Consider the following 27,231-nt stretch of genomic DNA (forward strand, 5'->3'; position numbering starts at 1 on the left):
GAAGGTCTTGGTATTTGCCAGCTGTAGGTGTCTTTAGCAAGTGTACAAGCATGTGTGTGTCTGTGTGTGTGTCATTTCGAGAGTGTGTTGCAGTGTGAGGAGAATAAGTCAGCCCTAGGCTGTGTGTGTGTGTGTGTGTGTGTGTGTGTGTGTGTGTGTGTGTGTGTGTGTGTGTGTGTGTAATATCAAGCTGTTAGTACAGAATCTTATTCACTAGCGGTAATTTGTTCACTCTCTTTCCCTTTTTCTTTCTCTCAGTTTCCTTCTTGTTCTCTGTTTCTCTGTATCTCGTGCTGTTTCTTTCTCAAACAGATTGCTTTCTGCAGGGGTGGTAGAGAAGAAGCGATAGACAGAGAGAAAGAATGAGATTCCTTGTCCTTGACTGACCCAGTTCCATTTCGCACTGAAAATGAAAAAGTCTGCTTTGTAGTTCTCTTCAACCATTGCTTCTATTACAAGGATTTTTGTTATTGGCTTTCAATTGAATACATTTTTAGCTTCCTTGAACAGGCCCGGTGCTTGAGATAAATCCAGAATATTTACTTGCAAACTTACTGCTTTCAGACTAGCAAAGAAAATGACATTCACATTGTACATTTCTAAGATAATACAATTTGACATAATGAGTTTCTGTGTGCATTGTGTCTAATGTGGATGTCGTAGGTCTGACAGTAATCACAATTAGTTATTATTGTATATTTATCTATTTACCAGTACATCACAGCAACCATTTAGCACTCCTACATAATAGTACAATGTATTGTACAAGTTAGCCATTTTATATTACATATTAGGCCACATGTCTGAATGTATAACGTTTTAGAGTTGATTTCACTTACTTAAAGCAAAATTTAAAATACGCAAAACTGTAGTATCCAGACAATTGACAATTATGTCGTCAACAAAAACTTTAGATCGCAGAGATACAATAAGTTCAAATAAAGCAATGTGCCTCAATTTAGCGCAGGCCTCCAGATCTGGCCTTAGCTGTTGTACACTGCCTTTAGAGGTGTCAGAGCAGAGCGTGATTCTTGGCTAGGTTTCAAACCTGTTGATAGAGCTGACTGTTTGGCAGGGGCTGTGTGCCATGTGTGATAAGATACTTTTTTAAGGTCCAATCAAGGCCTCAGATAAAGTGTCCGCTATGTTATAGATTGAGATAGGACACCTTTTTGTGTTAATCCTGTTCCCTCAGTGGATGAAGGGCTCATGTGTGAAGCACAATATGAAAACTCCCAACAAATAGAATGGCAGGTGATATTCCCAAAGCAACCATTTCCCTCCCTCTGATAACATGAGGGTTATCATACATGGTACTGTCTGGAGCAAATGGAACAAAGATGAGACATTGATTACACACTCACGCGCACACATTCCATTGAGGGTAGCTGATCTGTTCGGTTCCTCTTGACAGCTAGAGCATGGCCATCAACACCCGTGTGTGTGTGTGTGTGTGTGTGTGTGTGCGCGCGCGCCGGCCCAACTGCAGCAAAAGGACTTTAAGAAAAAGAGAGGGATGAAGGAAGTAAGGGCTGGAGTAGGGGTTAGAGTAGAAATATTGATGTTTTAGGTTCTAACTCCACCCTGAGGGGATGTCAAGGTGGAAAAATGTCAAACGGGTCCCAGGTTGGTCACACCACTTAACATCGCTGGAGCCTCGGTGGTGACACACACACACAAACACACAGAGACAGACACACACACACGGATGTACAGATGTCTACAGCACATACACAAGAGAACATTTGCATGCTACGCCCTCATGCAACTTACATGTATGACATAAAATATCTAATACTACTCCTGCAGAATAATCTTCCACTCTGCTGTTCCTGTATTTGTTCAGCGCTAGTGATTGGTGATTAATTGACTTGTTTAACGAAAATCGTCTAGAATCTTTGATTATTGATCAACCAAGCAAAAGATGCGAACATTAGCAATATTTCGACAGCTATTGGACGGATTGCAGTTAAATTTGGTTTCATGCCCTCAGTGACCCCTGACTTGTCCTGCAGCGCAAAACTGTCACTCCCATCGGACTAAGTTGTACTTTAATTGCTAATTAGTGAATTTTAGCATGCTAGCATGCTAAACTAAGATTGACATCAGCATGTTAGCATAGTTATCATGAGTATGTTAGAATGACCTTTGTATTTAGCTTAAAGCTCGACTGTGCCTAATTCCAGCCTCTCAGAGCTGCTAGCATGGCTGCAGACTCCTAATCGTGTTATAGAATAAATTATTAATTGGAAAATAATCAACAGATCAAACAATATTGATAATTGAAAATAATTGGTAGTTGTAGCAGCCCTACTCAAACTGTCATATTTCTTTCCAAACATGACCAAATGGACTCCTTTAGTTTTAATCATGGCATATAACCTTGTCCAGCTTGCAAATAGCTGGTCTCCTGTTCATTCTTTGGTCAGAACTGCTCTATAGGGACTCAGACCAACATACAAGCAAACTTTTATTTGAGAATATGAAGCCAGTTTACTATGTGGGAGCCTTGTAAACTGCTTAGACATGCAGTATGCTTTTTCATTGTATGTCTGTGTCCATATACAGCAAGGTTGTGAACATTTCCAGAGTCTGTTTGTCTCTCTCTCAGTAACATGTGTAGTATTGTCACCAGCTCGAAGTCCCTCCCCATAAATAATAATATGGCCTTACCCTGAGCACTGCATACACATATTGCTCCCTCCCAATGCATTCACACGCACACACCTACACCTGGTGGGTCATACAAAGCAGCACCTACTCAACAAACGGACTTCTCTCATTGTTGACACTGCTCAAGCACAATGTCAACGTACAGTCAACAGCACTACAATATTCTGAAGGGTTGCTGACGGTTATGCGCAGTCATATTGAGGCCTGCATAACGGAATGCTACAGCGCTGTCAGTTCCACAGTAATGATGGTTAAAGGTCACAGTATTGCATTAATTCCAGGCACTCTATAACTGGCAGTAGTGCTCTTGATGTGAATTGCTTCCACTGCTGAGTGAATACAGAAGAAAAAACTTGACGGATACATGGAGATTAAGCCATCAGAAGACAGAGATGGTGAGAAAGATATCTAAATTGAAAGGGTGAAGACATAGTTGTTTTTTACCATGCTCCTATCAATTTAAAAGTCAAAATATTGCCATAACCCCCTGAGGGAATTTGATGACAAAATTCATAATTTTCAGGAATAAACTCATTTTTATACACTCACATTGAAGCAAAATCTTGTTTCTGCTCTCATAATGCTGTAGAAGTATTGGTCCATTTGTTTTGCTAGGAGTCCAATATGGCCTCTGAATTTTTATGAGAAGGCCTTAATGAGCTGGCTAGCCTTATCAATTGTCCTTTTGGCTTCAATTTGATGGTGCACTTTGAAGTTGCTGAACTGCTCACTGGGCCTTGGAGCATACTAGTTTGTGTGTATATTCTTTATTTTTACACCATTTACACAATTTGTACCTTAGTTAAATAGATATAAATATACAGTGCTCTCTCTTTGATGGCTTAACACTATTAATATTTTAAGACTTGAGCTGTAAAGGCTGTGTGCATTTGTACTGTCCAGCACTGTGTGCACATCCTGCTGCATGTTTATGTGTGTGCGTGTGTGTGTGTGTGTGTGTGTGTGTGTGTGTGTGTGTGTGTGTGTGTGTGTGTGTGTGTGTGTTGCTGTGGAGCTTGTTTCCCCATGTCTTCCTCTGCTCAGTGTTCCCCTTGACTTCTGTGCCCATTCAGTGTTGTTAATTTCGCACTACCATGACCTCTGACACACACACACACACACACACACACACACTCTCACATATAGCAGGAAAAAAAACACAATTTACCATCTGATTTGAAGCCGAGAAAATGTTCCACTTCACCAGAGAGGTGAACTCCTCAACCACCTCTGTCTCGCTCTCTTTTTTTTTTTTTATTGGGAAAAAAGCTGTGTTTAGTTCACTTGTCAATACGTGTATTGACAGCACACAGAGAAGCAGACAGGCAGGTCACCGGGTGGGTGAATAGGTGGACAAACAGCTAAATTGGGTGACAGGCAGACAAAGTGATTTGTGAATGTAAAAGTACAGACAATAATTCACTCTGCTGTATAGGGACATAAATTAAAAGCTATTAAGAAGAGCTTATTTTAGGAGCCTAGTGGAATTTTAAAATGACAGTGATGTTGTGAAAGAAAATTCCGTTCTTTACTTGTGGATTCACCATTCTTTGCCTTTCCTCGCCTCTCTACCTCGGCCTCCTCTTCCTTCTCCTCTCCCCTCCCTACACTTCCCCACTAGGGCTAATTGGGGAGATAAAGTAATTTGGGAAAGCTGTGTGTGTGTGTGTGTGTGTGTGTGTGTGTGTGTGTGTGTGTGTGTGTGTGTGTGTGTGCGTGCGTGTGCAGTCTGGTGTGTGTGAGGTCATTTAAAGGTGTAATACTCTAAAATGCCATTCATTATGCAGTTTGGTTGGAATTAAACTCCTTCTCTTTATCACTGTTCTTTCCTTCTTTTTACATCTACCTCATCTTTCAGTCACTCTTTCTCACTCCTTTTCTTCATCGTTCTCTCCTCAAGTAGGGAAATCGTTCCTGTCCAAAGTCATTTGGCAATTAAGTTGTATTGCCGTTGTGTGTGTATTAAAACACAGACTTGCCTTGTTTAAATCAAAACAATATCAAACATTTAGCGACACAGCTGTTACCATACATCCGAAATGGAAAATTTGGAAAATAGAAAACAGGTTGTTTTCATGTCAGTGTTAACAGAGAGTAATGTGCTTGTGCATGTGTGCATGTCTTTTTTGATGTGTAACTTTTTACCAACCACTGTTTATTGCCTGTCAGGTCAGCCTACTGTATGTGAAGTTTATTGTCTTATTTAAATATGTGCTATGTCTTATTTCTTCCTCCCTGTAAAGCACAGGTCTATTTCCCAAATGATACTGGTAGTCATTACCTAACCACCAGTGTACAATGGTTCAACTACAGTAATTACCAAAACACAAATCACAAAAAGAGGAAAGTAAAGAGGATCTGTATGATAATTATGCTCATTCAAACATCAGTGATGTCCAAACACCTCTGCATGGACAGCAAAGAAACTGAAACTTTGTCATTTGCTTTGCTTTGTTTCATTACTAATAGGTATATAATACAATTCAAATACATGTTATTTGAAAGAGATGTTTCAGTAATAGGAAGTGTAGAGTTGGCTATTCCCAACTATTCTATTCTATTCTATTCTAACAATCTTTCCCTGATAGAAAGCCCTGCTGTAGTCGTCATGCCATTATCCATCAATCTTTGTTTTTTAAATATATGTATTCACATAAACCTCACAGTCATTATCTTGTTATTACAGTAATGCAAGTGGGAGTGGGATTTTAATTATTAAACCTCACTTTGGGCTATATATCCTCAGAGTTGTGGCTGTAACAGCACAACCACTGTTATGCAAAAATACTAAATGCACCCATGGTTATGACATATACATGACATTTTGAGCCCTTGGTCAGAATTTCACCTACTAAGAATCAAAGTATAGCCAATTGTTCATCAATAAAGTTTCTCTTTTATTTTATATCTGAGCAGTGACTTGTGAGATGTACAATACTATGTTCAAGTTCATCAGTTCAAGTTGGATGCAGATAATAGAGGACATAATATCCCTACTTAGTGAGAAAACACAGTATTGCAGCCCTCAACCATTCATAAATTCCCAATAAAAGGGCATTTGTTTTCCTAATTGAATGGCACAGTTTTCAGTTGGCAGTTGGACTCAGCATTCTGGCAGTGTTGATTTCAACAGAACTTGAATGGGTCATGTGGGGCTTTCTTGTGTGGGAATCAGCCCACTGAACTATTCTCAGATAAACAATAAAGCAGAGTCTAAGACAGTTAATAAGATACTTAATACCAGCGGATAAGACTACAGGTATTAAGGATTCACATTATAATAACCATCTCTCTCTCTCTCTCTCTCTCCCCCCCCCTTACTCTTTGTACGTTTCCCTCTCTCTTATGCTCTCTCTATCTCTTCTCCTTTGGGCAGTGAGGTGAGTTAGGATTTCAGTGTCCTGGTTTCCACACCAGATTATGTGCAAGTTGTGTGTGTGTGCATGCATGTTGCAGCAAAGTCTGTTAATGTCAACCTACATGTCCTTTCCATGAACACACACACACACACACACACACACACACACACACACACTGACTTTATGCTTTACTGGTCAGTGTAAAGTGGGTCACTGCTCTCCAGACACAAATCTACAAAAGTTTTCTAAGGAAGAAAATTTAATTTTAGATAAAGAAACTTCTAACAAAGGAAACACACATGTAGCTTTTTAATAAAGAAAATGTATTTCATAGAACCAAATAAATATACACACAATTGATCCATTATAGTGGAAAAAGCATAACATGCAAACACACTAGATCACTAATTAAAATGAAATGTACTTGTGAAGAAACGTCTACCTGTGACCCCTAATCACAAGTCATGACATAAGTTTGACATGAGTTGTGAGCAGTTAAAGGTATTTGTAGGGACCGATATGCCTGAGGAGGAGACAGTATGGAGTATTTCACAAGAAAAAAACACAAACATCTTTTTATCACCTGTAAACCCCTCAGTTTTATCTTAGGTCATCTTCTGGGGTTTCGACTTCCAGGTTGGGAACCACTGCTTTAGATCAGTAATTCTCAACTCTTTCAGTTTGCTATCCTTTTCACATATAACTGTAGTTATACCCACATGGTGTAAGGTGTAAGCACAGTGTTTGGTTCCTGTTTCAGGTTAATTATATGAACGTTAGAAAGAAAATCAAAGAGCTCTAAAGCTTTGCCCTCTGCTTCTCATTCCACCTCAGTGCTCTATCACTGCACAAAGTAAGTCCAAGGTTGAATCAGGAAGACTTCTATTACAGGAAGAACAAAATATACACACACACACACACACACACACACACACACACACACACACACACACACACTGTGTATCTTGTGCTTAGTGTTAGCTTTATAAAGTAGAATCAGTTGCTTGATAAACAGAAACCCACGTAACTGGATATCAGCAGTCCAGATACTCACGCACAGAAAAGAGACACATAAATATACATTACTGCACACACCCCAGTACAGAACAACAAGCGCACACACTCACACATACACACCCATGGTCTCCAGGTCCATAGACTCCAGGTCTGCATGCATTGAGGCTGTTTATCAAAATTAGATCAACGTGGAACGATTTCTTTTTTTCTCTGTTTGCTAATGTGCCTCTCTCTCTCTATCTCTCTCTCCCCTCTCTCTCTCTCCCTTCTCTCTCTCTCTCTCTCCCTCTCTCTCTCTCTATCTCTCTCTCCCTTCTCTCTCTCTCCCTTCTCTCTCTCTCTCTCCCTTCTCGCTCTCTCTCTCTCTCTCTCTCTCCCCTCTCTCTCTCTCTCTCTCTATCTCTCCCCCCCCTCTCTCTCTCTCTCTCTCTCTCTCTCTCTCTCTCTCTCTCTCTCTCTCTCTCTTACTGGTTGTCAGGCTTCCACCCAAAACACATAACTGTGAAGTCGTTGCAACTGCGATCGTTTATCAAAATTAGATCAATGAAAATAGGATTTTACTTTATTTACCGTTCACGTATACAGGCGGGCGCCATCTTGGGAAAACAGTCACAACCAGTCGAACGACGAACGCCGTTTAACCAGTAACCAGTAACGAATGTTACTGGTTACTGGTTGCACGGCGTTCGTCGTTGGTGAATGTTTTCCCAAGATGGCGCCTGCCTATATACGTGAACGGTACTCTTTATAAACTTTCTTTTTAATAAACTGTCTGTACACTTACAAAGTTCTCAATGCTTCGGTTTACATGTAGGGACCCTCGTTATGCTACCGTGGAAGTGTGGTGCTATTTTGAGCCTTGTTAGTGGTATAGAAATAGCGATTTCTTTTTACTTTACCCGTGCCCCGACGACTAGCTTTATAAGCTAATTAGCAGTTTGCAATAAAACTGGTCACATTCACTTAGCATGAAAACAAATGCGTGCATGCATTACTGTTTTTTATATTTATGGAGCAGTTACATCTGCTCCATAAACTGACGGTCACCAATACAAGGTGCTGATACAGAGTTTCAGGCCAGCAGCATAAGACAAATTACCATCGTCATCATTATCACAGTCTCCACGGCCATCTACACCAGTCAATGACAAGCAATCATCACTTTCATCCTGCTTCTACCATCATGTAGAGGCCTAAGGCGGGAGGGATGAAGGAGTCATTACAACTGATTATGTTGGCAGAAGAGAAACTGACTCTTGTAGAGTTGTGGCTTGTATGGCCTGCCTCACCGTTTGATTTATGAGGTTGTTTTTTCCCCCACAAAGCTAGGGGACAGGTGTTAATAACAATGATCATTTACGTTTACCCTGACCTATTTGGTATATTACCAAGGGAGCTAGAGTTGTTTCAAGAAAGGTTTTCAGGGTCAATTCTGGGCTTTGCCCTTAAACACTCATTCGTCATCATTTTATATGTACTGTATTTATGCAGAGTAATACGCTCGCCAGTGTTATTGCAGTAGATGACTAAAAAATCCACAGCTTCTATGCTGCGCTGCAGCTGCTTACTCTGTACAGCTAATGTATGAGGACGGATTTTTATTCAATGAGCCTCAATGAGCTCGCGATTGCTCCTAACCACCAGCCTCGGTTTTTGAACAGTCTCATATCATCACTGAGCTTTTTTGTCCTGAAATTTGATTTTCTTTAAGTTCTGTCGCCACAGCCTCTAAAGAGGGGAGATACTGCCGAATGTGCTGCACTGATATGGTTGTGCTGGGAGTGTGAGGGCTGCTGGAGCAGACTGTTAGAGGAGAGCTGCAGGCTGTGAGTGGAGGGGAGCTGGGAGCAGTCACACACTGAGCTAAAGGTCATGCGTGTGTGATTGGGCAGTAGGTGCAGGAATAGGACACAAACTGGCCATTTTCTAGTAACAGTTTCCTCTTTGCCAAGTGTTTTCAAGCTTTTTTTCTCATTTGTTTACAACCAGGTGTTGCAATTTTACTGCCACAGAAATCCATACGACATTTTGATATGGTGTTGATATTCAGCTACAGAACTTGGTTGATGATGATGATGTATAACGTTTTATTGAGAATTCAGTAGGAGGACTCCTGGAGTTGTTTTTTTTTTAAATGTATGATTGGCTGATCAGTGTGATTGTTTGTGCTGGACTTTAAGCTACTTAAGGGTTAATAGTAACTGCTTATCATAAATAGTATTTCCTGTGTGGGAGGGTTTACAGGTTTCAGTTTATTTCAGTTTAGAAGGTAAGTAAGTAGAATGAAGAAAGAAAGGAGAATGATAACACATTTTTTCTTCATAACTTTAAAACTTTAAAAACTTTAAAACTCCTGTTGCAATTGTGCTGCTAATAGATGCAGATTCAACCTTTTATGTTTTGCAACAGTACGTATCATTATCCTTTTTTTAAATGTCTGTTGATTCCTGAGGGGATAATTAGTCGTTTGGTTGCACCCCTTTAGAGAGTTACCATAGGCAGGGCATTTTTTGGAAGTTTATTGCTGAACTAGTTTCTCCTCGCCTCACTGATAATGTCATCTGAGTAGATAATCAGCAGGAAATGCAGCCTCCATTGCACGTCACAGTTGGATTGCGTCCATTTCTCCAACTGAAAAACAGAGCTGTTTTCTTAAAGTAAAGCAGTTCTTAATGTTTTCACACAATCTCAGTGTTTGAAAAATTTTCTCCTCCCTGCTGACTTTAACAATCTTTAAGTGGCCTGTTTAACTATTGTAGTGCAATTGGTACCTCTTCTTCTCAAACAGTGCTGTGCTGTACATAGTGTTTGCTTTTTTGTATCTCTTTGTTGAATAAGAATAAACTAACTGAATAAATTCAGAGTCCATTCAACTTAAATTCATTCAACTTAAACCCAATTATTCTATTAGGAGAAGCAATTTAAATGCACACAGTAGTCTGAGAGTAAACCACACAGATGGACTTCTGCAGCCATATGCGTAACACATACACAGATCTACACAAACACACACACACTCTGTTAGATTGGTTCCAGATGCTTTTGTGTGTGTGTCTGTGTGTGTGTGTATGTGTGTCTGTGTGTGTGTCTGTCTGTGTGTGTGTGTGTGTGTGTGTGTGTGTGTGTGTGTGTGTGTGTGCGATCTGATCCAGTGTATAGGATATTGGATTTGGCAGTATGGGATTTAGTTAATTCCTGGTCTTCTAGCTTGATTAATAATCGCTGAAGTCATTGAATGTATCAGTGTAAGTGTGTGTCTCTCTGTGTGTGCACATTTAAAGCATTGCTGATTTACTCTTAAAGTAATTGAATATCATTTTATTTTAAAAGACTTTATTTGGAAAGCCCTCTTTTTGAATTTATTTTAGACCGCAGGGCGACACAATCTCTCTCTCTATCCTCTCTCTCTCTCTCTCTCTCTCTCTCTCTCTCTCTCTCTCTCCAGTCTGCTCTCTATGTATCTCTCTCTGTTTTGCCACATAACTTGACTTTTATGTGTGTTTAGTTTGATTTCCCCATACTCTGTGTGCAAAATGAAAATATATGCTTTGTTGTGAAATGAGGTAGCATCATTAAAGAAATGTGACCCTACTTGTAGAAAGCGTGTCAGTTCAAAGCAAACAGTGGTACTTCCACTTGTGAATTAAAAACAAATTGCTTGGAAATGCTGTCTAACTTTATATGTCCTTGACAACAACATATTTGAATAAGCTGGGAGATAAATATGTTTAAAGATGCCACCGCATATTGGTAGCAGATGGAAGCTAAAATAAATTTGAGGGACTCAATCTTGCTGCAGACCCGAAACCAGTGGGTGCTTATCTATTACGGCCAGCTCTTCTATTAAGATCTAAAAGGCCATGCAGTGTAAACAGTCTGTAAAACATCTGTACATTTATGGCTTCAGGAGAATCTCAGAGTGGACTCAAAGCCACAGCTGAAGGGTTCAGCTACTGTGTGGTTACACCATCTGTTTTGATGTTGAATAAAAATCTGATTCTCAAGAATGAAGTTATAATTTATTAGTACTTTTTATGAGTAGAGTCACGAAAAACTCACTAGGAAACAGCTCGTAACTTCTGTTTGAATTTAAAAGATATTAATCATTTTAACCCATTTAATGGAAAGTTGGCGTAGCAGTGCAAACCCATAACAAGCTCTAAAAACAAAGATAAAATTAGTATTAGAGTTGTTCACAAACCGAAAAAGCCAGGAATACATAATGTAATGTAAAATGTAGTCTATTATTTAAAGTGCATATTTCCCAAAAACAACAACAGTAGCCTCTTTTATGCATTCTTGCATTAAATCTACTGCCACAAGGGGAAAAGGCTATTTGTTAGAGCAGTTTGTGCATTAGAGGCTGACCACGCTGATTATGAAAGTTATTAAACCAATAAATGTTGTTTTATGAGCAGCCTGCCACTAAGTAGATTGTACTCTAATTTTTGAGGCCTTTTCATGAGAATTATGAGACTGATTAAATCTGCCAATATTGTCAACTTCTCAGTGTTATATTTTGATGTACACCCATTGTCTATACTGGTCTTTCCGTCAGGAGATTAAACTATCTGATGTCTTTATCTACATATTTGAGTGCACAGGAATAAGAACATTCCACATGAGTGTGTTTTTATTAATAAGATTCCAAATGCACACCTGGACCCCCCTCAGAATAAGGCCTGGGGATAATAGAGCAGTGTCTACATTGGTTACTCCAATATACTTCCTACTTAAGAAACTTAAGTTTGTATCTAAACATCAACTTTAAAGTTTATTTATTGGCTTGATTAGAAGGAAGTTGATAAAGACTTTAATTTCCTGACTAATTAATTTGTGTGTGTGTGTGTGTGTGTGTGTGTGTGTGTGTGTGTGTTTCAGAGGGCGTTGGTGGTGGTGCTAATTGAACTGTATCATAGGCCGCAGATAAATCTATGTCATTAGGACCCTGAGCTCTAATTACCTGCAGCCCTCTTCTTTTGGCTGAGGTGAGTGGGAGAGTATTAGTAATCAATCAGAAAAAACATACTGACACACACGCACACACTTTCTGTAGATCCACACCAATAAACCCAGCACACAAACGTAGTTTTGAAGCCACCAAGAGATGTACTCCCACTTAAAACCCATGTTAATGTATGCAAATATAGAGCTGTGTGTGCATGCATGTGAACTTGCACAGGAAAGTTAAGAAAAGGAAGTTAAAGATCGTGAGCCAAATTCTGCGTGTGTGCACATGTACATTTTGGAAGGTGTTGGGGGCTATTTCTTTACTTTCCTGTGTAATTGACACTTGAACCTCTCTCACATACATACACACACACACACACACACACTGTGCTATCCTTTTACCGTGGTTTTGGAGTAGCCAAGATACCCCCAACACACACACACTTCATGGATTGCGGCCTCTCATCCAAATCTTGCATCGCAGTATTTTCAGGGGTGTGTGTGTGTGTGTGTGTGTGTGTGTGTGTGTGTGTGTGTGTGTGTGTGTGTGTGTGTGTGCTTTGCGATGAGGGGCAGCTGTGGGGCCATATGTGAGTGATTTGGGCGCTTGGAGGGAAACTGAATTCTGATGACAGATGCACTGTTTGGCTTGCAACACTAGACACACACACACACACACACACACACACACACACAAAACACACACACACACACACACACATATATACTCACACACACAGAGACACAGGAAGTGTACATCAATCAATCACCTGGCTCTGTCTCTCTACATGTGGTGACCGTATGGTGTGTGCAACACACACACACACACACACACACACACACACCCACACCTCCAAAAGACTTGGTCATATAAGTGTTCTGATGTCAGATGGACAAAAAACACATAAAGACTCTCATATTAGCTCAGGTGTTTATTACATACAACATTATTGGAAACAGGATGTTTTATTATACACATATTGAGACTGAGAGACAAAGCTCCTCCAGCATAAATAAACACATCTACGGTGTTCCTTTGTATTAAATCTTTGAACAATCTAAAAGTTTGATTTTGTAGCCGGATCCAGACAGTATGACGGATGTCATCGTAAATGTCTGTTTATGAGCTAAAGTTGCAGCAAGGAAACAAAGAGAGCTATTAAACCACTTTTCATTGGCAGAAGAATTTGATTTATAATCCTTTAACGCTGTCGAGTACAAATGTTTAATCAGATCCTGATCCGTTGCTATTTTGATGTTCATATAATTATTTTTTGAAAATCTCCTTTAAGCAGTCCTAACTTCCTTGTATGTGTGCACAAGGCAGCAAATTAACTTTGGATTCTTGCCTTAAATATGTAATATGATGTTTGCTATTACAATTAAAAGTTGAGGGAATTCTCCAACACCACCACATACATTTGGCAGGATCTTTTCACATTTGCAGTACTGATTAATGTTTACCAGAACTACAAATCATATTTCATCAAATGTATATTGCTCTGGCCATATATGTGCATGTCTGGGTGTGGTGCGTGTTCCCAGAGAAATGTAAAGTGATTAATTGTTCTGTGATCTTTGCAGTACATTAGCTGTTAAGGGCCCTTCTGCTTTCAGCTGGCAGCTTGAAACAGATGCTCGGTCGAAGTGCTCGTAGTGGCTCCATCTGTAGCTCTGAGACCACAGAAAGCCTGATTGAAGTGCAGCACTCTTTTGTGAAAAGTTGAAATGTTTTTAACTTCTAGCACTGGGTGCTGTGAGCCCAAAAAATATGCTAAGCACTCAGCACGAGTGAAAATACAAGAGAGAGAGAGAGAGAGAGAGAGAGAGGGTGTTTTTAGTAAACCATACCCATAGGCACATACAGTATGCAGACATTTACCAGCACAACCATAGTGAGATCATCATTACAAACAGAGACAGAAATGCACATATCACACAGGTCAGTGACGAAAAAAAGAATTACATGCTGGTGTTTTCTTGACCATACTGATATTTAAATGCGTAAAACAAATCGAAAACTAAAGTAAACTGAAATCAAGAGGAGAGGAGACAATGAAGGTTGGATGAACAACAATGCTGAAATAAAAATTAAAGCAGAGCGAGAGAAAGCAATGGTTCGATAGACAGGGCAGATAGAGAGAGAAACAGACAGTCGTGGAGGAGAAAGATGAGGTATGCTGTCTTCTCAGGGTTATAAAGGTGGTGAATGGGGCCAGAGACTTAATGGGATGGAGAAACGTTGTGATTGGCTCATTACTGTGATGGAGCACGTTGCCACGACAATTGGCCTTTTCACCCCCTTCCCCATGCCCACCTTCCTTGCACACACTACTTTTCTATGCACTACTGCACCATGAACTGAACTTGTGTGTGTTTATTTGTTTGTGTGTGTGTGTGTGTGTGTGTGTGTGTGTGTGTGTGTGTGTGTGTGTGTGTGTGTGTGTGTATGTACACTAAAACAGTATAAGTCAAACACTTGCCTGTAAAGTACCTCCTGTAGTTCGGATAAACACTTAAACACTTTATGCTAGAAGGTGAAAGCATAACTCATTTCTTTCCACATCTGTTGAGGAGTACTTGACTAAATTACCGCAGTATCTCTCTTTCAAGAGCCCAAGACATCTTTCAGACACACATACCCATACACATATTTAAAACACACACACAATGTATTCAGCTCAACTAGATCCTTTTCCTTTCATTGAAGTATATTTTTCTGTTTCAATTAACTTTGTTTTATACAGAAAAAATCAGTGTAGAGGAGAATCGTGTTCTTTATAGTATTTCCCATTAGGCATGCTACACGAGAGAATGTAATTTCTCTGCCACCAAGTCAATCTGTTTTCTCTCTCCCCTATCTTACTTGACTGGTGTGAATATTAAAAAGGTATAAAAACGTAGGTCAACATTTTAATTTTTTCCCACCATTCTTTTCTCTCCATTGCTTTGCCTCTTTCTTATCTACCCAAAGTTTCTTTATAAATCTTTATTTTTACTACATGCTCTAATGTAGTTTGTCTTTCTCCATCCATAGCGCCGCAGAGGCAGTGGGGTCTTCTGTGCAAACTGCCTGACCACCAAGACATCGTTGTGGAGGAAGAACGCAAATGGAGGCTACGTCTGCAACGCATGTGGTTTATACCAAAAACTGCATTCGGTAAGTCGGACACAGTCATGTACATGTGCATGCAAACAGAAGCTGTGGCTGCACCAACCTTGCATTACACTAGACACATTAGATTATACAAAACGCATCTGTGAGATTAATAGAAATAGCTTCCCCAGACCTGGTACTGTACAAGTTTCTGTATATTTCAGATTTTTTCACATTTTCTTTCAAACTAATAAGAAGAGAGACAAGAAGAGGGCTATACATTTCAAAAACACCTTAAATATAGAGAAACAGAAAGGAATCCCTACAGTTAAGCTGAAACTCAGGTATATCAAACATAACTAATGTGCAGTGCTGAACTCCATCCACACATAGGAGACCTACATATGCTCCTAAGGTTGTACTGGATCAGAAACCCATTACTTTAGACTACATTATAGACTCTATGCTGTTTTAATACATCCACGGGGTGGTTTTGGCCATTAATTATCAATCCTCCCGTCTGGCCGATTAGCACACGATGCAACTTAAACGGTGCATACTGTGGTTAAATTCCTTCGTACATTCTGTAAATCCCGCTGTTAAAATGTAATATTGTGGAAAAAGTATATTTGATTTGGTGCGAACTGGGAGTTGCAGACCATTTAAACAGTCACAGTGAGCCAGCTCCATGGAGTGAGAAATATGATGAATGAATCAACTTTACTTTCTAAGCCCGGGGAAATTCTATGGAAATCCCAAATTTAATTAGACTGCATGAATTACAGATGAGCTAAAGACCCAGCCTGGAACTTAGTTGACTTCAGAATATTAAGCTTTCTCACCTCATATGTTTGAATAAGGTGTAAGCTTATTTCACACTCCAATATACCTATTTAACACAAGGGTTTACAAATATTACCAGTGTGAAACAAGCCTTCAGAGCTTCAACGTATATATATATATCCCAGATTCATGTTCACACATTGTTTTTTTAAACTCAGCTTGTAAAATTTCTAAGTTAACTAAAATGTTTCAGTGTAATAAATCAGTGTTACTAAATGCATCAGCGGGTTGACCGTGTTACAACCGAGAGCACTATGCTGCAATTATCCAATGGAGTTTTAAAGACCTTTCAGAGGATGACAAGCTATCGCAGTTTACTCCTTCCTGCCCCTGCAGATGTCCTTGGGTCAACCCGTTCATCTCATCTGCTGCTCCAATCATGTTCCAGCGCCCTCTACTCTTGACAATCTTCACGACAGCCATATTTTATATCCTATAATAAAAGTTTTATACGCTCTACACACATTATTAGAGAGGATAGCAGCTAGTAAAACACTTCAGAGAGGGGAGGGGAGCGTTATGAATAAAGAGGGAGAGAAAGGTAGACGTAAAGGGAGGGAGAGGAGAGAAATAGAGAAAGAAACAAAGAAAGGAGGAAAAAATTAAGGTAAAGAGTGAGGACAGAGATAATGAAAGGGGAGGGTGAGTGTAAAGAGTTAGAGATGGAGGGAGACAGAGAGATTGGGAGAAAATGCAGAGGGGATATCCAAGAATCCAAGAAGAGAAGGGAAGAGATGGAAAGAGGGATAAATAAGGAAGAATGATGTGTACCAGCTGTTACTCCAACCCCACAACCATAAAGGTGTACAACATTACAGCTGTCTTTTGTGTGTGTGTGTGTGTGTGTGTGCGTGCGTGCGTGCGTGCATGCGTGCGCTGGACTGTTACCGTCATGGGGGGTGCTATTTCTTTGCTTCTTGCCTTTTTTTCTTCAGCCATCCTCCTTTTTTTCACTCCAGTCCCTCCCTACTTCATTTTCCTCTTTCTTCCATGTCCCCTCCCTCTTCCTCCTCCTGTTCACCATATATCACTCTTTCCCCCTTCTCATTCATCTCACCTCCTTCGTTCCTGCCTCCCCTCCACTCCACTCCTGTCTTTACCTTTTCTTCTCCTCACTCCTCTTTAGCTGGAAATACAAAACCCGAGGACCATAAAGAATAAGACAAATGTCACTGATTTGGCTAACATAATTTTGTCACTGTCAGTGATGGACTCTTGTTTATGATAACGATCCAGGTATGTGTACAAAACTCCGGACCAGGAGGACGACTCTCTGATCAACAACAGAGACTAGTATTAGTTTGGCTGGTGAGGGGAAGCACCTGTCTGAAACGTATGTGTATAAATAGATCACTGGAACAATGTGTGTGTGTTTTTTGCTAGTTTGGGCATATTAGACTTAAGACTGTTTATTGTGAACAAATGACTCATCTCTCCTTAAATAGTTTCAGTAGCAGCTCTACAATGACTCATGATGACTTCACACACACTGACACACACATAAACATGCTCTAATACACATACATTGGGGGAGAGACATTCTCAGTTGCAGACAGAGGGCTATCCACATAGGTGCACACATAACCATGAATACATGCACATAATAATGTGTATATAATGTGTAATACATACACACACACAGGTATAAATCACGTTTTGCTTTTCCATCCACTTAAACATCTTACATTCATCCATGTTTCTCATCATAATTTCTCACTATCTATCTCTTTTTGCTCGGTTCTTCTAAACTCATCTTTTTGGTTTTCAACTGCCACGATGTATTTTAAAAGCCGTACATCACACAGATACATCAGGGGATTTCTAGAGACATACAGGAGTTACATACAGGCACATACATGTACTCAATAACAAGGCTCTTTGCTGTTCCTGAAATATTTAGAGCAGAGATCTTCAATAGGGGGTCCGGGACCCCTAGGGGGTCCTCAGAGTCACTGCAAGGGGGCCTCCAAAATTATTGTTAATTTTTGAAACTTTTTTCAAATTAAAATTATTTAACAAGAATAAAACATTATTAGCAAATATAAATCCCCACTGATGATAGGCTTTCTGGCCTATGGGTAAGGTAGTCACTAAGTTAGCCATCCACAAATACAGTTAATCCTAAGGAATCGCTGTGCCATATGCATGTATATTAAAATATTTATAAAATCACGTCAACAATTATTATTTTGATAGCTTGGTATTCTATGCACTAAAGAGGTATATACAAAGGCTTTAGGCTGCCCTGCACTTTATTGTAGGCCCAGTTTAATATGCAACTTAATTGTATACAATATTAGTAGTAGGGGGTCCCTGCTCCGTCTCTCCTTCACCTTAAGGGGTCCTTGGTTTAAAAAACGTTGAAGATCCCTGATTTAGAGTACAAAGTCTAATAAATTCAACCTGCATGGCAATAAACTCAACTTTTACACAAGTTTTTGTTGATAAGAGAAAGCTCTTCTCTTTGTGCCCCGGTTTAATTTGACTTAGTTTTTAATAAATGCTGTTTGGAGTTCACTTCCTATAATGTGTTTTTAGAGAGGAGGGCTCACTGCAGTCGGTTCTTCAAGTGAAATGATAGCAAGTCATTACTTTTGAGTTGAAGTGTAGACACTCTAAAAGACACTTTAAACGGTTCAGTTTATTTTACTTCCAGGAAAGAAAATCATTCGCTAATTTGTCTGGACATGTTTTAGACGGTTTTGATTTATTTTGGCATGTGTTTAGGAATGAAACATCAAATAGTCATCATCTCTCATATATCTATTACGTTCTTTATTAATTCCAGAGTGAAATTAAAAGAAGTGAGAAGTGCTTCATAGATTGTGTTACCGAGCAGTTTGTATTCTTTGGAATTCTGCTTGACTGTTGTCTTTTTAACCCAAACACTGAGTAGATCGTATGTATATATACATACATACATTCCAATATATTATAGGAAGCTACCTTATAATGTTAGTGAGAGAGATTACTCGATGATAGTTAAAACATTAATGAAGGCATATGCTCACGTGTTTGTGAGGGATCTGTCAATAAAGTAAAAGTTGAGTCTTCAGGGAAATCTCCATTTACATCAGATGTAAGCGCTCCCCCTTGTGGTAAGGGCAAAAACCACAGTCCTAAGGCGAGCTGGATATGGTACTTCCATATTTTGCTTAGGAAAGGTTCATATGAATTGAGACTTTTAAAACTTTGATCTACCATTGGAAGCTTCACTGAGAAACGTTTTTAGTAGTCCTACTTTGCATTCATTGTAAGAAACAGTCGCTCCAGTTCAGCGAGATTTCCAGTGAAATTATGTTCAAATAGGCACTTTGGGTTGATTGGTCGTACGCTATAAACTGTTACAATTTTGTTTTTGTAGGGCAATTAATTTAATATCATCACAGTCAAATAATGCTGGGCTATGTGTGGTTGACACTTTTTAGTCATGTCAGATAAGCACCCTTAAATAATTGATAGGAAAATGTTCAAACAGGAAAATGAATTAAAATTACATGTATTACTAAATGTTATTTATGCCTCTTCTTTTTGCTTCTCTGTTTCCTTCATCTTGCAGACACCCAGACCTCTAAACATCATAAAGCAGAACAACGGTGAACAAATCATCCGCCGCCGAACCCGAAAACGGCTCAACCCTGATTCGCTGTCATCTGAGACCCCCGCCCCAAAACAACAACGCATCACCAGCGAGGAGCGCGTGAATGGCGAGGAGTCGGACAGAAGCTGTGCATCAATCAAAAACCAGCAGCCTTCCCCTCGCTCACGCTCACCCCGATCCACCCAAGCCTTTCTAGCCAATCAAACATTGGAGATCCACCGACGCATGCCTCCTCTGCTCCTCCCTTCACATCCCCCCTCATCATTGATAGCTGAGGGCAATGGGGGCATCGCTGAGGGAGGGCTAATATCAAAAGTAGAGGGAGGTAAAGGAGGAGGGGGATCAGAAAGAGGCAGTCCGATTGAAAAGTACATGCGTCCATCCAAACCGTCTAGTTATTCGCCTCCTGGTTCACCCATTGAAAAGTATCAGTACCCCCTTTTCTCCTTACCCCTTCCATTAACCCTCTCACCTGATTTGACCCCTGAGTCGGATTGGCTCAGATTCTGGACCAAGTATAAGATGGCAGCTGCCTCTGGTGTTCCTGGTAGCATCAGTAATCTAAGCAGCCCTGGTAGCCTTGGAAATAACGCTCATTATCTCGGTGCAATGGTGGCTCCAGTGCAGCATCATCAGCAAAGCTACACCGTGCCTTACTGCGCCTCTCCCTACTCCCCTCTGCCCCCTCCTCCAGCCCCTCCTCACTATCCTCCTCCTCCTCTTCATTCCCAAACCTCATCACCATCATTAGAAAACGATGCTCCTTTGGATCTCGCAATAAGACAAAGAGATACAAGTGCTGCACATGCACACATGTCAACAAATGGTGCAGAGAGGAGAAGGCAAGAGTCGCCACTTGCTGAGAGGTTGAGAGAAAACTGGAAAGGGGAGAAAGAGGAGGAGGAAGAGGAGATGATAGATGAAGGAGGGAACCATAGGGAGGAGATAGGAAAGGAGGAAAAGGATCATTCGACAAAAGGTCGGTCAAGTGTCGCATCGAATCCCGCGATGGTGGATGTGGCCACGCAGGATGACCTGACCAATCGCTGCATCCACTGTGGGATCTACTTCCTAGACGAGGTCATGTATGCCCTGCACATGAGTTGCCACGGCGACCAGGGACCATACCAATGCAGTTTTTGCCTCCATGTGTGTGTGGATCGCTATGATTTCACCACACACATACAGAGGGGCTTACACAGGTACACAGACAAAACGTCACAAAAGAAAGGTCAAGGGCAAGACGGCGTGATTCAGAACGCCACAGTGATGTCGGAGCGCGAGTGTCAAAATGTGACGCCGGAGGAAAAAGATGAAGGTGATCAGAGCGAGATCACAGAGGATAGCAGTGACATCATAGGAGTTGGTTATGACAGCCAAGTAAAAGAAACTACAGGCAACAATGCCACTGACAATGAAACAGAAGTTGAAAAGGAGGTAAGAGGAGAGGGTCATGACGTAACAAACCAGGAAATGGGAGATGAAACGGTGTCAGATAGTAATGATGACATCACAAAAACCACAGAGGCCACGACTGTTGCTGAATCTAAAAACTTAGATGAGAACACAGAGAGTAATTAATCTGACGCCTTTGACTCACAAACATTTAAGAGCGCGTGTTATTGAATGAATAAGCTGTCTGCCTCCACGTTCCTGGAGGCTAGCTCATGTCAAAATGGCCTGTCCTGGGTACTAAATGGAACACATCCTTATGCTGGAAGCACTCGGCTGTCAAATGGTCAAAAATCATCGTAGGATCCCGCTGAATTGCTGCAGGGACAGTTTGGAGAAATAGCCTGAATCCTGTGTTGAGTGACGGTCACTTGACAGCTCTGTGGCAAGTATTTAACAACGGAGTCCGGGCATGCAGCTGAAATCACCTTTAATAAACAGCCACTTCATGTGCTTTCCAAATAAGAGGATTGGAAGCTTGACTGAAAGTTGGACTGGCTTCATTTTTGAGGATGAGTTTGAGGAGCTCAGCACTTGCACAGCCACCATATAGCAGAGCAAAAAAATAAGAAAAATGCTAGAGGCAAAACATTTTAACTGAACCTAGCTGATCTGTTATGCACCATGCTAAACTGAACCACCGAGTTGGGCCAAACTAGTCTGAAGCATCATTCAGACTGTTTTTATCTTGGTACAACCAGATCTGATCTGGTTAGAACTGCTTTGTTCTGGTCCAGAGCATGTTTTTATGCACTGTTTTACTGCTGTGCAAATGGATCCAAAACCAAAACTTTTTTTTGACTTGTTGAAACTGGTCAGAGTTTAACCAGTTTGTTCTGCGCTGCAGTTGCTGGTGTTACCTTGGTACAAAAGGATCAGTTGGTTTCTTTCACTAGTGCCCTGTTGTTTCTGAAACTGGCACAAAACAAACCTGGCCTAATCACCACCGCTGCTGCAAAGTGGCCCAAAATTGGTGACTGGTTAGGTTTGATTTGACCGTGACTTATTGAAATGATTAAATCCAGTTTCAACTGGTAAAACCGGAGTAATTCCGGACCGAAGTGTTCTCTTCATCCATTAGGATCAAACCAAGTGACATTATTTTCTACTTTCCTCCGTGCCATGATACTAGCTACGTGCCTGGCTGCCTGCCTAATAGAACAACCATCTATTAACCTGCTTAACATTTATATTAATGATAATAATAATAAGTATGATGTTATAGTACAAAACATGCAGTTTGCTAAACTTTCCTATATAATGTTATTTTGTAAAAGCAAATAATGTTTTTTTGTTGTTTTTTTTGCAGGAAATGGTACTATAAAAATTAGTCTATTTGAGTTCTTTACTTTTTGAGCTATTTGTTGTTTGTGTTCTCATGGAGACTTGTTACATTGATAACAGCCGTCTAATATAAATGGTACTGCAAGAGAGGGGGGGTTGTGTGTATGTGTGCATTTGTGTAATTGCGTTTGTGTGTGTGCGGATCAAAGGATGCATCCGTCCCCAAACGATGATGTAAACATAATGAAGGCTTGCGCTCGGTATTTCAGTCCTCAGGGGTCACACGTGTTGCACACCAACCCACCTGTTTCATAGCATGTGACACATCATTTTTACATGTTTAACGGTCTGATGGTTTTAGCATGTTACATTACGTTCTCTTATACATATATGTTCTTATCATGTTCTTTATGTGTTAATAGGTCAAAATGGTCTTAGTATGAACCTTTATTTTCTGTATGTCTTTCACATGTTGTTAGGTTAAATGGTTTCATAGAGAGACTTAGTAACTTAGGGAAATCAACCCTAAATGTTATCATAAGGATCAATTATTTGGGTTAACTGTACAAACTTTTGCTCTATATTGAGACTACAGAGCTTCTCGCCTACAGTGTTTTATTCAGTATTTCTGAGAGTTCGGTAGGTTACCTCTATGTAGCATGTTAGCGTCTTATAAAATCTGCAAAATACTTTGTCTTTTCTATGGATGGGAACTGTTAGACCTAAGTAATACTAAAAATGTTACTTTTTATAATTCACTTAACTAAAATGATCATGTCAACTCCAACTCATCCCGCTTCTCTGCCATTCATTGCCCACTTTTGGGCTCTAAATCAGTCTCTTGAGTTAAGAAAAAGACCCGCCTGATACCATAACTGAGTCTTTCTGTAAACCACATTTTCATCGTTAATTTCCGAGAGTCGTGACAGCCAGGTCTTTGAAAGTCCCCCTACTCTGAATGGAGCAACAAAATGGCCATCTTGTATATTTTTATGACGAGAAAATCACTTCTCCTGCCTTGCTGCCTTAGTTGCTAGAAAACAAAAATCACCAAGGGGAAGAAAGTAATAATAGGCTGAAAGAAAATAAAAGACAGGAAGGAAGAAAGAATGAAAACAAGATATTTTTCTATGCTTATCCAAAAGACATGAATGGAAAATATTCCGCCTAGTGCCTGGTAACTTGTACAGTTTTTCTAACAAGTATCTGTCTGTGTCAAATTGTTATGTAAGTTATGAGTCATGTCAGGCAAATAATTCCCATGCATCAATATGTCAGTCATCCATTATACAGGCTTGATTTCAGCCTAGCTGCCTGATTGGCCAGACACCTGTTCACACTTGGCTTTTTCAGCCCATGATAAAGACCCACATGTGCTTTTAAAAAATGAAATCGGTTGCTATGCTAACTGTCAATCACTAGTTTGAACTATCTTTCATTTTTGCATGTATGTAAACGACTCTGTAGAAATGTTGAGACATATGCCTCGGTAACTTTTGAATGAAGGATGAAATACCAAGAACATGTTCTGTACTGGTTTATTTGGAGATGGCATGCAGTCATGTCACCAGAGTGCCCATATCATGGTAAAGGTAAAGGCCATTCTTAGATGTTATTCGAAGGAGGAGTTTATTATTAATATGTTTTAATACATTTTCTAGGGAATTAAGTCAAGACCGTTTTGTGTGCAACAGGTCAAATTTCACTTTTTTCATTTTTAAACCAGCAGTGACCTGAGACACCAAGGCCTTAACACCCTGAAAACCTTTTTAACCAGCACTGTACACAGTACACTGCACACAGTACTGAATGTCACAATGAAACGCTAAGAAACCTTTCAAACTGTTGATGCAACATCTGTCTTATCACGGTCACTGTTGAGAGAAGACGTCTCACTGCTGCAGTGTCAATGCAAAGAAGTCAGTCCCGCACACATTCACGTGTGCCACCCTTGTGTCCGACACACGTCCCACTCTGGTGTGATGTGTAGGGATTTTTTTTTTGGGTTTGCTTATGACCTTTGACCATGTATGGCTCCGCTATTCCTAACACACTGATGAAGCCAATTCAAAAAGCAAAGATATGTGATTTGAATTGTCCTTATTCTAGGAAATCTCTTGTGCTAATGTGTAACATTTTTCTTTGTTTAGTTTTTTATTTAAGGGGCTGCTAGCATAATGGAAACTGTTTACATTTGCAAATGTAGCAACACAAAAGGCAAATTAATCCAGCAGACAGAACAAAAAGAAGGATTGAGTGATAGCTGCTGAAATGGATAGATAGGTGCCTTTGAAGAATATGTGGGCAGAAGGTGGATGAATAGAGAGAGAATGGGATCAAATGATGCTTGTAGTGGCTGATAAAAGAGGTCTATGTATCCATTCATCTCCTATCTTCTGTTGTCTCTTTACCTCCATTCACCATCACTTGTGTCTTTCTCTGTAGGCCAATTTGACTTCATCTCTTTCTCTTGATCTCTCCACCTGATACTACTACCCTCTGCCACTCATCTCTTCTGTCTTCCTCCACTATCCTGAATCCCTTCTTTTGTTTAAAGGTATTTTCAGCTGGTAGACAGGTCGAGGGGGGGTTAAATAGGAGTTAGATGATTGTGTTGCACCCAAAAAGCTGATGCTGACTCAGTTACCCCAGAACTGACAACCTCATGTTCACTTTGTTGAGGTTGAATTTTTTTTCCTACTTGAATGGGCCTTCAGGTTTGTCGAAAGAAATTGTCACCAGCAGTAACATTTCAAATACTTGCTCAAAGCAAAGTGTGGATTTTCTCAGATTTAGGTTTCTTTTGCAAACGGTATTCCCATTTGATAAAAATTCAACATGAATTTTTTTTTTTTTTTTTTAAACATTGAAAGTCCTTTGGTAAAAATTTCCATGGGATTTCTAGAAAACGGCAGGACAAAGATGTAAAAAAAAAAAAAAGGAACAGGATGAATTTGTTTTTTTTGTGTTAAATCTGAGTGTACATCTCATCTTGACCACTATGATTTCTCAGTGGGCTGGAGACAAATTCTGATGCCAAAATGTTTCAATCGTTTAGCTTTTGACAGAAAAATCCTTTCCCTGTGTTAGTGAGTTGGAAGTAAAAAGAACACAGCTTTGATAATAAAAAACTTTGTTCATGCACTCTTTTCATATTGTAAGTGCTCTGCAGAACCGTTTCCTATCCAAATATCTTCTTTTGTGTATTTGCCGGCTTAACTTTAACGTCTCCTATGAGTCATGTAAGGATACTGTATATCTAAAACATAAATAGATAATAATGTCGATAGGAATTTTGGCGGAACATTTCAGCTGTCATTTATAGTTTAAAATAGGCAAGATAATTTGGTAAGAAATGAGGTTCTGCAGGACACACATGACATGTTTTACTTCAATAGTGAGTGTCTGTTTAAGGTTTAATGGCATTTCACATCAGCGTTTACATTGTTGTTCATTTTTGTCTTTCTCAGAATGTGTTATAGAGAATTATGCTTTTGCTTGCACTCCAATTATTATGTTCTTATTGCCAAGGAAGGGACAACACACACACACACACACACACACACACACACACACACACACACACACACATACACACACAATGACCCACACCGTCAGTGGTACGGATCAAGTGTACATTTTGGGATGTACAGTATTAACCATGGGAGACAAGGGAGCTAAAGGCCAGTTTATTATTGGTCAGACACATACATACATACATACATACAGGCACGCACACACACACACACACACACACACACATACACACACACTGTGTACATTTAACCAATATATTTTAGTAGAATGGCTTTTATAGAAATGTTTTTTTAGGTTATGTTCTTTCTCATGTTTTATTTTATTCTGCTACATTTCTGTATGTTACTGTTGTTAGGTTTTATTTCATGCAAGAATATTTCAACATATTTTGAAAGCCAAGAAAAAGTTTGTTACACAGCTAAACTTGAAGAATAATGTTGATGATGATGACGATGATAATAATTAATAAAAGTAATAACAAATATACTGAAAATGGACAATATGTGTTTTATTTATTAGTGATTTACTGTGAAAAAGAGACGAGAAGAATACCTTTGTTCTATACATCCTCAGGCAAAAAAAAAACAACGGACAAGCTGTGGCTACAGTATGAGTCCCATTGTGTTCTGACCTGAGACAAACCGCAGAGATTTTGGGAGCACAAAGGCACCTGTGCAGGCTGTGGGCTGAACAGATAGCACATAAAGCTTTCATATCAAGTCAGGTGAATTTTTCAGAGAAAATTTGCAATAGCAAAATGTGAAAGCTCCGAACATGCCTCCCGCTGCGCTGTCTGAATGTAGCCAGGAGCTCCACAGCCAAAATGTATTTCTGTTCTCATCTCTTCTTCACCGCCGCCTGCCTGCTTTTTCTATTTTACTAACTTGCACCTGATACAAGAATCAGATTATTAATTTGTCACTTATATTATTTAATGCACGTAACGTACTTTAGAAATCAAACTGGTTCTGAATAAACTAAGACGATCATCGAGCTGCTGCCAGGTCAAAATGTCAACCTCGCACACAAAACTATAGGAAGATGTCCATGATGATTTTGACTTTTTCAACCCCATAACCTTTCCTCCAGTGTACCCTCAGGACAAACCTTTGATATTTAACCACACTAATTGTTGTGGTTGAAATGGACATTTTAGGCTCTTAAATTTAGAGCAACATTACTTGTATATATTACTTATAATGAACACAGCATATTTTATTACTTCTTTTTACAGGAATATTTAATTCAATGGCAAAGACCTAAGATGGCATTAGCACCTTAGCCTGAGGCTCATTTCTCACCAACACAAACCACACAGAAATCATTTGAGAGCCTTTTCTAATTTTCCACAACCCTCCTTTGGGTCAGGAACTTTGACAAACTTAATCAAGCCTTTGTTATCTGTCGGATAACAAAGG

At 39.8% G+C, this 27,231-nt stretch overlaps 1 protein-coding gene across 4 annotated transcripts in view; it reads left to right on the top strand.

Moving 5' to 3' along the window:
- Positions 1–26,306, top strand: part of trps1 (trichorhinophalangeal syndrome I) — a 115,628-nt gene extending 89,322 nt beyond the window's left edge. For all 4 annotated transcript variants that reach the window (XM_078267131.1, XM_078267134.1, XM_078267133.1 and 1 more), the window contains exons 10-11: positions 15,037–15,159; positions 19,499–26,306. In XM_078267131.1, coding sequence (XP_078123257.1) covers positions 15,037–15,159; positions 19,499–21,121 — 1,746 coding nt within the window. In that variant the 3' untranslated portion in view covers positions 21,122–26,306. The remainder of the gene's footprint in view (positions 1–15,036; positions 15,160–19,498) is intronic.
- The last annotated feature ends 925 nt before the right edge of the window (positions 26,307–27,231 follow it).

Source organism: Sander vitreus, chromosome 14 (genome assembly GCF_031162955.1).
Source record: "Sander vitreus isolate 19-12246 chromosome 14, sanVit1, whole genome shotgun sequence".
Classification (NCBI taxonomy): Eukaryota; Metazoa; Chordata; class Actinopteri; order Perciformes; family Percidae; genus Sander; species Sander vitreus.